Source organism: Ovis canadensis, chromosome 1 (genome assembly GCF_042477335.2).
Source record: "Ovis canadensis isolate MfBH-ARS-UI-01 breed Bighorn chromosome 1, ARS-UI_OviCan_v2, whole genome shotgun sequence".
Taxonomy (NCBI): domain Eukaryota; kingdom Metazoa; phylum Chordata; class Mammalia; order Artiodactyla; family Bovidae; genus Ovis; species Ovis canadensis.
This window is the reverse complement of record NC_091245.1, coordinates 108,334,696-108,346,947: the sequence shown is the minus strand read 5'-3', so window position 1 is coordinate 108,346,947 and position 12,252 is coordinate 108,334,696. Positions and strand designations below refer to the sequence as shown.

The following is a 12,252-nucleotide window of genomic DNA, read 5'->3' as shown; positions in this document are numbered from 1 at the left end:
GCTATTCATTTCATATATGATATTATACATATTTCAATGCCATTCTCCCAAATCATCCGACCCTCGCCCTCTCCCACAGAGTCCAAAACACTGTTCTATACATCTGTGTCTCTTTTGCTGTCCCCATACAAATCTCTTGAGATAAAACTCTAGAAGTAGAGTTCACAAAGAGATGTGAAAACTGGTTTTCAAACTCAGTCTCTCACCTATTCTAAGACACACAAAAATAGAATTTGGTGCTAAGTGGGAAGAGAATTTCTTTGGGTGAGCCCTACTTGGAGTCCACCGCCAATGTTGCCCATTCTTAGTTTCACTGATCTATTCTTTTAGTCTCTATTTCATTTATTTCTACTCTGATCTTTATGATTTCTTCTCGACATAATTTTGGATTCTGTTTGTTCTATATCTAACTAGCATATTCCTTACCTCCTTTTTTTTTTCTTCTTTTTTTGTTTGCTTTCAGGGAAAACACTTAAGATTTACTCTCACAGCAGATTTCAAGTATCTGCAACTAAAAGTTTGTACCTTTGCAATCAGATATTGACATTTTGTGGAATGTCCTGCGTTTGTGATTTGTATGATGGTTCTTTCACAACCAGACTGCAGTTAAAAGGTTTCTGAAGGAAGATCACAGAGCGGATGTGCTATTTTCATTATCTCAACCATTAACATGAGATGACTTGATTTTGACCATGACCTTCTGCCTGAGGTAGTACCTTGTAACAATATTTTTTTCTTTCTTTGAGTTGTTATCTCCGTTTCTGAGATCTTTTCTCAATTTTCAGATTATTCCTTTCTTGCGCTGTTGGGCAAGTGTGTGTATTTTTCTAGGAAGGCATTTCTGTACTTCCATCAGAACCTCCAATGGGAAGGAGCTTGAACTAAGTCCCAGGAGAAGATCAAGAATGAGGCTGTAGTCTGCTGCTAATTGTGGTTCAGAGGAGGGAAGGGATGATGTTCTGCATGTCAGGAACCTCATACACAGTGCTTTCTATATATAACACTTTTGCATTGATGTACAACTTTAAATCAATGTCACATAGTCCTACATAAAAGTATTAAGGTATTAAAATATCCATACAATTACAGATTCATGAAAGGCAGTAGCTACTATTAATTATAAGAAACAAGAGAGGTTACCCCTGAGGAGAGTGGTTGTGGGAATCAAAGGCGAAAAGGATACTCTTCCTATAAACAGTGGATTAAACTTTTAATCATATGTATATTATCACATGATCTTTATGGCACAATTTGTTTTCTTTGTGTCACTTTTTAAAATTAAGCTAATAAATGTTAGATTGTTTTTAAGTAAGTGGCATTTGTTGACTATTTATATTAGGCACTGAGTGATGCATCGTTCACTTAACCCTTACAATAAATGGATGAAGTCTGTCATGTTAATATCCTCATTAAGATCATGAGAAATCTGAGATGCACGGAGGCTGAATAAACTGACCAGGCTCACACCATGGGGAAGAAGGTCAGACTCACAACCCCAGCAGGCAGTTGCTCAGTTGTGAGTGCTCAGGATGAGAATGTGGCAGGAAACGACTTACAGGTTCCAAAGCACTGCCCATCATTCATCCCAGCTGTCTCCATATTGACCTGTGAGGCAATGGTGACTAATCTCCACTCTACAGAAAAGAAAACCAGCTCTCAGAGAGGAGAAAGTGATCATGGAAAAGGTAACAGAGATCTGACATGGGAGCTGGACTTGGCGTTGATGTGTGGTCTTCTCTTAGTCTTTCAAATCAGGCGACCTTCCAGGGACCAAAATAGTTTCTCCAGGGTTGGGTATTTCCCCATGAATGAATTGTACTTCCATGGAAAACCCTGTGAAGTCTTTTCCACTTGTGTCCTCAGGCTTCCCACAGGCCCTTCAGAGAGTGGGTGATGAATAAACATTTGCTAGATGTTAGGATGACTCAACTTCCACCTGAAACAGAGAATTCCTATAATACATATCACTGAAGATAAGGGCCTTTCTTGGTCTCTGAGCTAATCTTTCCCCAGAAGATATTCCAGACTCCAGTCAGTGCTCAAAGTTACAAGCTTGATTGCACTCTGCTCCTCAGCCTGCCAATCTCCCAGTTCCCAGTGGCCCTTACACCCAAGGCTGCCTCCTCCCACTACCCCTGACCTAACCCGGTGAGGATCAACTTCCCCTTGAACCAGTACAGCTGAGACACAGGACCTGTGCAGGTTCAGGATGGGGACAGTGACTGTGGGTGACATGCCAGGAGTTTCTCTCAAACATTCCATGGACTTAGTGAGCATTGGTTGACTGTTGTTCACATCTTCTAGACAGCCAGGAACAGAACTGAACGAAAATGGCCCTGGAGCTCAGACTCGATACTCTGGACATCATCCCAAATAACATTAGGTGTTTCTCCTTCTCCCAGAAGAGTCTGTAGCCAAACTCAACTTCCTATGAGATCCTTAGCTCTATCCCTGGACCAGAGGACTTACAAATGTTCCACTTCCTCAAGTCCATGGTGCTGGGATGCCTACAACCAGAAAACCCTTTAAAATTGCTGACAGCTGACATGAACTCTTACTGCCTGTCCCCTCACTGTCAAGGCTACTCTCACCCCTTGTCCTGTAAGCAGTGAGAATACCCCTGGAGCAGGATCCTTCTTCTGAGCACAGCCCCACTCTGTGCATCCAGCAAATGGTTGAGGTCTGATTACTCCTTTCTATGGATGTTGAGAGAGCCAGGATCATATTCCCCTTCTCTTCTTGCCAACCTCTCTTGGTAACTTCTCCATAAAGCCAGTTCCTTAACTGTATGAATTTTCAGGAATTCTACCTTTGACTGGTATACATCATGTTAATAACAAAAGACCCACCTTGCAAACCAGCATAAGACTGGAAGTCAACAGTGAGTCATTAAAGTGATTTGTTTAAAAGAATCAAAGGCAATGGGGCTGTTTCTCCAGGCCCCACACTGCCCACAGTGCCCCTACCCAGCCAGGGAGTATCCCTGCTTCCCAACAATGCCTGCTGCCCATCACTATACATTCCACTTTCCAGCTTTCTTTCTCTTGCCTCAATATCTCTGGGAGAAAAAAAAATATCCGAAAAGCCTAAGGATTCTCTTTCTCTGAAATATAGTTTAAATAATTCCCATTTGTAATGTAAAGATCCGCCTACTGAAAAGTGAAGCAGCACCCTCTTATCAATGAAGGATGATGATGAAGAGTGAGGAGTGGGAGACAGAGGGGAAGGTCCTGCCAGGGCAGCTTTGTCCTGGTCCTGGAGGAAGATTCTAAGGAACTCTCAGGCTGGGAGCTGTGTGAATAGTAGAGAATAAAATTCTGAGACTGCTCTGGTGGCCAGGAGGACAAAACTCAATTTCAGGGTGCTGGAAAGAAGCGCTGGTGCCAGGATCTGAAGCAGATCAGTACTGAGAATGGGAGCAAAGAGAATCCTCCTTCAACATGCTGTTGGGCCCATATCAAAGAAGGAGGGTAAGGATGAAACTGTAGTAAGTTCCCACCATGTTCAGGGCACTGTGCCAGGATCTTGTATACATTCTCCCACGTTATCCCTATAACTCTAATTCTGCTCCTAACTACCTGGTCTACACAAATGCATACACCTGGCTCCAAGGGACATGAGAAAAAAACTTCTATAATGTTGGGTGAAGCCAGAGGAGAAAATACAAACTCTGTGCATTCATTGTGTGAGCCCCCAAACAAGCAATGGAAGTCTCCATGTTCGTGGATGCCAACCAAGGGGGGTGAAACTCTAGACAAAAGCAAGTGTTTATCTCTAGGAATGGGTACCTTGTCATTGGCAAGGAACACACAGAGATTGTGAGGATGTAAGGGTGTTCCATCTAGTGACTTGTGGTGCTCTTGTTGACTGTTTCTTGATAATTCATTAGGCTATTCATTAATTGTTATGTTCTACTGTTGTTTTTCACAATTAAGGTCTTTAGCAAAGAATACTATAAACAACCTTGAAGCATGAATTATTTACAATATTTTTGAGTTTTTTCCTTAGAGTTTATTCCCAGATATAAGTAATGAAGCAGATGGTATGAACAATTTAAAATTTTTGATACACATTACATTTGAAATTTCACCACTGCAAGTAAGTTCAATTGTGTGCCAAAATGTTTATTAACTGCATATATTTTTATTTTCTGAACTCTCTATACATCAGATCAGCTCAGTCACTCAGTCATGTCCGACTCTTTGAGACCCCATGAATCGCAGCACGCCAGGCCTCCCTGTCCATCACCAAATCCCAGACTTCACTCAGACTCGCATCCATTGTGTCCGTGATGCCATCCAGCCATCTCATCCTCGGTCGTCCCCTTATTCTCCTGTCCCCAATCCCTCCCAGCATCAAAGTCTTCTCCAATGAGTCAACTCTTCGCATGAGGTGGCCAAAGTACTGGAGCTTCAGCTTTAGCATCATTCCTTCCAAAGAAATTCCAGGGTTGATCTTCTTCAGAATGGACTGGTTGGATCTCCTTGCAGTCCAAGGGACTCTCAAGAGTCTTCTCCAACACCACAGTTCAAAAGCATCAATTCTTCAGCGCTCAGCCTTCTTCACAGTCCAACTCTCACATCCATACATGATCACAGGAAAAACCATAGCCTTGACTAGACAGACCTTAGTCGGCAAAGTAATGTCTCTGCTTTTGATATACTATCTAGGTTGGTCATAACTTTTCTTCCCAGGAGTAAGCGTCTTTTAATTTCATGGCTACAGTCACCATCTGCAGTGATATTGGAGCCCAAAAAAATAAAGCTTGACACTGTTTCCACTGTGTCCCCATCTATTTCCCAGGAAGTGATGGGACCGGATGCCATGATCTTCGTTTTCTGAATGTTGAGCTTTAAGCCAGCTTTTTCACTCTCCTCTTTTACTTTCATCAAGAGGCATTTTAGTTCCTCTTCATTTCCTGCCATAAGGTGGTGTTATCTGCATACATGAAGTTATTGATATTTCTACCGGCAATCTTGATTCCAGCTTGTGTTTCTTCTAGTCCAGCATTTCTCATGATGTACTCTGCATAGAAGTTAAATAAGCAGGGTGACAATATACAGCCTTGACGTACTCCTTTTCCTATTTGGAACCAGTCTGTTGTTCCATGTCCAGTTCTAACTGTTGCTTCCTGGCCTGCATACAGGTTTCTCAAGAGGCAGGTAAGGTGGTCTGATATTCCCATCTCTTTCAGAATTTTCCACAGTTTATTGTGATCCACACAGTCAAAGGCTTTGGCATAGTCAATAAAGCAGAAGTAGATGTTTTTCTGGAACTCTCTTGCTTTTTCCATGATCCAGCAGATGTTGGCCATATGGTCTCTGGTTCCTCTGCCTTTTCTAAAACCAGCTGGAACATCTGGAAGTTCACAGTTCATGTATTGCTGAATGAAGCCTGGCTTGGAGAATTTTGAGCATTACTTTACTAGCATGTGAGATGAGTGCAATTGTGCGGTAGTTTGAGCATTCTTTGGCATTGCCTTTCTTTGGGATTGGAATGAAAACTGACCTTTTCCAGTCCTGTGGCCACTGCTGAGTTTTCCAAATTTGCTGGCATATTGAGTGCAGCACTTTCACAGCATCATCTTTCAGGATTTGAAATAGCTCTACCAGAATTCCATCACCTCCACTAGCTTTGCTCGTAGTGATGCTTTCCAAGGCCTGTCACATCACTTCATGGCAAATAGACTGGAAAAAATTGGAAACAGTGACAGATTTTATTTTCTTGGACTCCAACATCAGTGCAGATGGTGACTGCAGCCATGAAATTAAAAGATGCTTGCTTCTTGGAAGAAAAGCTATGACCAAACTAGACAGCATATTAAAAAGCAGAGACATCACTTTGACAGAAAGGACTGTATAGTTAAGAAATGATTTTTCCAGTAGTTATGTATGGATGTGAGAGTTGGACCGTAAAGAAGGCTGCTGCTGCTGCTAAGTCACTTCAGTCATGTCTGACTCTGTGCAACCACAGAGATAGCAGCCCACCAGGTTCCCCCATCCCTGGGATTCTCCAGGCAAGAACACTGGAGTGGGTTGCCATTTCCTTCTCCAATGCATGAAAGTGAAAAGTGAAATTGAAGTTGCTCAGTCATGTCTGACTCTTAGCGACCCCATGGACTGCAGCCTACTAGTTTCCTCCGTCCATGGGCTGAGGGAGAACCAAAGAATTAATGCTTTCAAACTGTGGTGCTGGAGAAGACTCTTGAGGGTCCCTTGGACTGCAAGATCAAACCAGTCAATCCTAAAAGAAATCAGTCCTGAGTATTCATTGGAAAGACTGATGCTGAAGTTGAAGCTCCAATAATATGGCCACCTAATGCAAAAGCTGACTCATTGGAAAAGACTCTGATGCTAGGAAAGATTGAGGGCAAGAGGAGAAGAGGACTAAAGTGGGTGAGATGTTTGTATGGCATCGCCAACTCAATGGACATAAGTCTGAACAATCTCCATGAGATAGTGAAGGATAGGGAAGCCTGGCATGCTAGTCCATGGGGTTGCAAAGTGTAGGACACAACTTAGTGACTAAACAATAAGCAACAAAAGAACCCACATGGAACCAATGCTGCTGACATGCACTGTTTATGGATGCCCCCCAAGTTCCCAGTACTACACGGGCCTCAAATGTAAAATTTCCTAGTTCAGAAAGAGGCAGTGGGACAAGAAGTAGCGGTGATCAGGTGCTGGGGACCAGCCCCGGTGGATCCAGGGTAATTCCAAGCGGGGATGGCACGGCGAGAGAGATATATAGATTTAGACAGAGATAAGGAAAGAGTTTGCAGTTAAGAGAATAGAGGAGAGAAAGAGCTGTGTATTCCTCGATTTACATAGAAAGCCAATAAAGCCTCAGACAAGAGAATTACACCATCTACGTAAGGCTACAGGCACCCACTTGAATAGCGGAGGGTGCCCCGCCTTGGGATCCCTTTTGCGTGGGTCTTAGAAGCCCAGGCAAATAAGTAGACACGATGAGCCTCTATGCTCCAGATGGAAATCAGCCAGAAAATAGAGTAAGAAAGAAAAAGAAGAGACGGGGGAAGCCAGATTTCCAAGAAACTTGTTTGTCCTTTATTTTCCAGGAAAGCTTTTATACTTTTTTTGTACATAGAGATCAATGGATAATACAAAGTCATGCAGGGTCAGCAGCCCTGACCTTTATTGAGACTAGGCTTTCTCTCTGCATACCTAGCTGTATACACAGGTCTTAGGTGATTTACATCATCTTCTGGCCGGGAGGCCTGTTAGCATTTTATGGCCCTTTTCTGATAAGGGTCCATCAACCAGAAAACTTATTTGCCCTAAAAGTGTTGTTCTTACTAAAGTCTGGTGCCACTCTCAGAAAGCACTAATTAAGGTTACATTCTTACATAGCAAGGACACAACAATTTATAAAAAGGAAAGAGGAGAACAGTGATTTATAACAAAGAGAAAGTTCATTAACTCAAAAGTCTAGTATTGCTAACATCAAAACTACTATATTCTTTTTTCTACATCCCAATTACATTGATTAATATCCTCCAGGTGTCTAAAAGATAAAGGATATGGAGGTCGGCGGCAGTCATTAACTCAACAATGAAAACCCTCCACCAATATAATTCTTAGCTCTTTAAAAAAGGCTCTGCGTCTTTAAGATGTTTTAAGCTTCATACCTCTCGCAGTTGGGAGACTGTAAACAATCACATGCATAGTTGTAAAAATCTGGGTAAGGCAAGTTAGCCATCAGAGGGGTTTGAGCTGAAACACTCCTTTTATATGCAGGAGACTGTTAACTGGAGCTCTAAGTTAACTTTTTCCAGAGAAAGGTGGTCAGGGATAGCCCCTGTTAATGTCAGAAATGTTGGTGAAAGTCATAAAATAATAAAACAGACAGATTCTGGTTTTGGGGTAGATGTTCAAGAAGGCCCACGGGGGTTTCCTCAAGGCCTGATCTCGCCTTTGCCTATCAGGCCTCTTCATCATGACCTTTGCCACGGGTGGGATTCCCCATGCTGGCTTCTGGCAATTAGGTTTGATAAGCACAAGTGCAGCTGCAGAGGAACCTGGTGCAGCCCTCGATGATCACAGCTCCCGCCTCTCACCTGGTACATGCCTTCTTGATATTCTTCTTAACTTGGCTCTGTCCCGTTGCCATCATCATGGCTCCTGTGGTCCTCCTGCAATGCTTCTGCTGAGTCACACACATACACAGAGTGGAGCTTAAATCTCAGTCTCAAAAACCTGTGCCCAGTTCCATGGTTATGACCCCAAAGCCATTTTCACACCCATCAGCCCTTTTGCAGGGGGAAATCTCTGAGCAGCAAAATGAAGAAGAACGAGTTTCAGTGAAAGAGTGGAGTTATCTGGGGAGGAAAAAGAAGTGCAACTTGCCTCTTCCAGTATCCATGTTCCTTTACCTCTTATACATTTTCCAAAAGCACAGTCAAGTTCCCAGGAAGAATAGCACAACCACGATGGTCCATAGGATGCCTCCAAGGGGGCCAGCAACCGTCTGTCTGTGTGAACCTGTTTCCCTCACACAGAGAAAATGGAGAATGGTTAAGGGAAGACAGAATTTTAAATACCCATTGCCACAGGGAGATAGAGAGAACACATGGAGAAGTCTAAAGTCCTGGTTCAGAAGTTGAAGAGGTAAGAGTGCAGTAGGTTCATTCATAACTGAACTGAGAAAATACCACCTTGTACACATGCCTTCAGGGTGGGCCTTCCAGAGGATGTGATGCATAAACTGAGTCTTGAGGGAGGAGTAGGAGTTCCCCAGATATTCAAGGTGGGCACAGAATTTCAGAAAGGAGGAGCACCATGTTCAGGGAATGTTACTGTCAGATCATCAACCCTGGGGGGTTGCCATCACCCCATGCTGCATGCTGGAGAAGGACAGAGCAGGAAGGAGACAGATGAAGAAGATAAGAGGGAGAAAGAATCTCCTTCTCAAGCGTCTTGCTGAATGTTTATTTTATCTGAGAGTCCATGATGAGGCTGAGGGGAGGGTAATAGGGGTTTAAGTGATGCTGATATATCAGATCCCTCCAGCAGGTCAGGTATCCCTTGTGGAGGATGGGTTAGAAGGGCAAACTACACATATTCTTTCATGACTCATGAATGTGAGCAAACATTGCCAGAATCTTTGCTTAGGAGATGAATTCAAAGAAAACAAGACATGGCCTCTGCCCTCAAGGTGTTCTAAGTTACACAGGAGACAAGTCCATAAACCATTGTTAACTCAGTGTGGGGTGGCCTTGGATCACTCCTTTAAAAAGGTTACAGCACCTGCAAGGCCCTGTACCAAATGAGATGGAGGTTCCTTTTCTTCGAACATTATTAAGAGCAGAACCATAACCAAGCACAGGACCCTGTGTAACCATATTTATCACTCCCCCATGAAGCTGGCCTTTAACTGAGAGACATCCTTCAACAGGAGTAAGTAAGAAAGTGAAGGATTCTTGACTTTGGAGGACTGATGGTAGAGGAATCAGCATTTCCAGAGAGTCGGAAGCTTGTAATAGCAAGACTCATTCAGGGTCTCTGTGTAAACAATTCAGTGTGAAATATGTGAGGAGAGAGACGTGGGCAGAGAAGCAGTTGAGCCCTGACTCCTGCAGGGAGACACTGGAGGTCAAATCCCTCAGATGACACAGTTGGCACAATCCAATTCACTTTTTCTAAAGACCACACTAAACACACAATGAATGATGAATGAGTGTGGGGAGAGTTACTGAAAGGCTACTGTCTGGATCAACAATGGCAAGAGATGGAGAGGAGAGCATGGATGTAAGAGAAATTTAAAAGCAGAAGCAAATTGGTTGCGCTTCCCAGGCTCCTGTACCTGGTGACCCCGGTGGAATGTGGTGCTAATATGGTGCTCTCACAGTGGGGAGAATAGGCCAGAGCTCTCACCCCAGTACACTTGAACTCTGGGAGTGTCCCTCCCCTCTGGCAGGTTGTACTCACTATGAGAACAGACTTGCACAAAGTCTACAGAGGCAGTTTTCTTGTCCACATGGTTGCTGACCACACAGGTGAGTCTGGCATTGGGCTGACTCAGGGACAAGTTCATAGTCAGTTGCCAGGTGTTGGGAGCTAGTTCTGGTGTCCCACTCCACTCCAGCTCCCTGGGAAGGCCCTTACTCTCCCAGGCCACCTTCAGCTCCTCTCTGTTTCCTGGGGACTTGCACTCCAGGGTGACATTGCACCAGCCTGGTGTGATGGATGATGACTTGACCAGAATCTCAGGAAGGATCACAGGCTCTGGGGCAGGTGAGACAAAAGAATGAAGCATCACATGTGTGGAGAACATGGCAGTTCACATTCTCTCATCCATTGTCTCACTGAAGCTCTGGCAACCTCCCTCTCAGGATGGTCAATGCATTTCCCAGAAGAAACACTATTTTGCCAAATCCCAAATATACAACAATGACAATAAGAAAGGAAACAATTGAGGTAAACCCTATGTGATCTTACTAGATTACCAAGCCTTAAAATTCTTCCATTAAAAGGAAAAGCTATATGCTGGACCTCACCTTCCAGGATTCATTGTATATAAGAAATTGGGATGTTTCCTTCTTTCCAGGGGAAGAAGTCAGGAAAGGAAGGACTTGACATGCTCCAGGACCATTGCCCTGCTTCTGCTGTTCAGATGATGCCTGGGACTGCACAGCCCTTATGGAGCATTGACATATTGCCTGTGCTGGGATGCCAAAAGTAGAGACATTTCTGAGAGATGCAGTGGTAGTGACCGGGAACTACAAACCAAGTGTGGTTAGAACATGCCACTAAACTTGAGGTCCACACAGGCAGAGAAGTCACGGACAAGTTTGTCATAGATATCACATGGGAAACAAAAGCTGTCAAAGTCACTCTCATAGCAGATATTTCCCTATGCAACAGAAACTTTAGGGGGAAAAAGAGTTGACTAAATGAGGCTGTTAAGATGTATCGCTGTGTAAATTTTCCCCTATATCTATTGAGGACTTGAGAGCTGGATTTGAGAGGTCTTTGTGAGCAATTGTGTCTCTGGCCTTTTCATACCAGAGTTTGAGCAAGCTCCAGGAGTTGGGGATGGACAGGAAAGCCTGGCATGCTGCAATCCAGGGAGTGGGAAAGAGTCAGACACGACTGAGTGACTGAACTGAATTGAGACCTCTGGCTGGTAAGAAAAGGGAGGACAGGGAGGACTACCTACATAAGGATTTCCAAATTGTGGTAGATGAATAGGGCCGCAATCTCCAGAACCTCTGAATGTGTTAGGTTATTTGGCAAAGGGAAATGAAAGTAACCAATGAATTAAGGATATTTATTAACTGACCTTCAAATAAGGAGATATTCCAGAATATATGGTTGGAACCAATGTAATTACAAGGGTCCTTACAAGAAGAAGGAAGAAGAGGAGGAGGTCAGAGAGATCAATGTGAGGAGGAATTGTCCCTCCATTGCTGGCTGTGAAGATGGACAAGTGTGACCATGAGCCAAAGAATGCGGGCAGCCACTAAAAGGTACAAGGTGAAAGAAAATGTTTGTTCCTCTGGAACCTCCAGGAAGGCACACAGCCCTGACAGCACTGAGAAATGGAGCATTTTCTGCAATATCAATATACAAGGATGTCACAGCCATCAGTGATTCCAGCCCCCAAATGTGAATTTCTGAGCTCAAAAGGGGCCCAGGAAGAACAATGCCTGTTATCTTCCAGCCATCAGTCATTTCCCATGGAGATCTCTAAGGGGCTGCGGTGGTGGAGGCAGGAGGTGTGTGAAAAAGCCCCAGAGAGCTGAGATGAATATGAAAGGAATGACTTCAGTAAGCCCAGACTTTGGCACCTTCCCACACATAGAAAAGTGCTAAATTCCTTGAGATATCTGTTTTTCTTTAATTAACAATTATGTTTTGATGTTCAGACTACCCGCCCCTTGTTGCAAACTTCTATATGACCTGACTCCTCCCTCTGCCTCCTCAGAGCAGTTCTCTCAGGGTTACTTGAGATGCTGTCTCTCAGGCTTGAAATCCTAAATATGTCCACCGAATAAAACATAATTCTCAATTTCTAGGATGCAACTATTTTTTAAAATTGACTTGATTTAGCCCAGTGAGACCCCTATCTGACTTCTGATATCCAGAAAGATAAAATAATACTTTTGTGTTTTAAGCCACTAACTTTGCACTAATTTGTGATAGAAGCAATAAAAGATTAATACACAAATCAAATAAACTGAGTCCTATAAAGAATAATAATTATCATGACAAATACTAATGAAGAATTATG

The 12,252-nt window shown here is 43.4% G+C and overlaps 1 protein-coding gene across 10 annotated transcripts in view; it reads right to left on the bottom strand.

Moving 5' to 3' along the window:
• Positions 1-1,191: 1,191 nt before the first annotated feature.
• LOC138416061 (SLAM family member 8-like) overlaps positions 1,192-12,252 on the bottom strand; it is a 77,313-nt gene continuing 66,252 nt past the window's right edge. For 2 of the 10 annotated variants that reach the window (XM_069544809.1, XM_069544749.1), the window contains exons 3-4: positions 9,948-10,244; positions 7,045-8,509 (exon numbers count right to left, since the gene is read on the bottom strand). In XM_069544809.1, coding sequence (XP_069400910.1) covers positions 8,235-8,509; positions 9,948-10,244 — 572 coding nt within the window. In that variant the 3' untranslated portion in view covers positions 7,045-8,234. Of the gene's footprint in view, positions 1,937-3,988; positions 5,688-7,044; positions 8,510-9,947; positions 10,245-12,252 lie in introns of those variants that run through there. The other 8 variants (XR_011247521.1, XM_069544782.1, XR_011247520.1 and 5 more) reach the window with 8 other exon arrangements.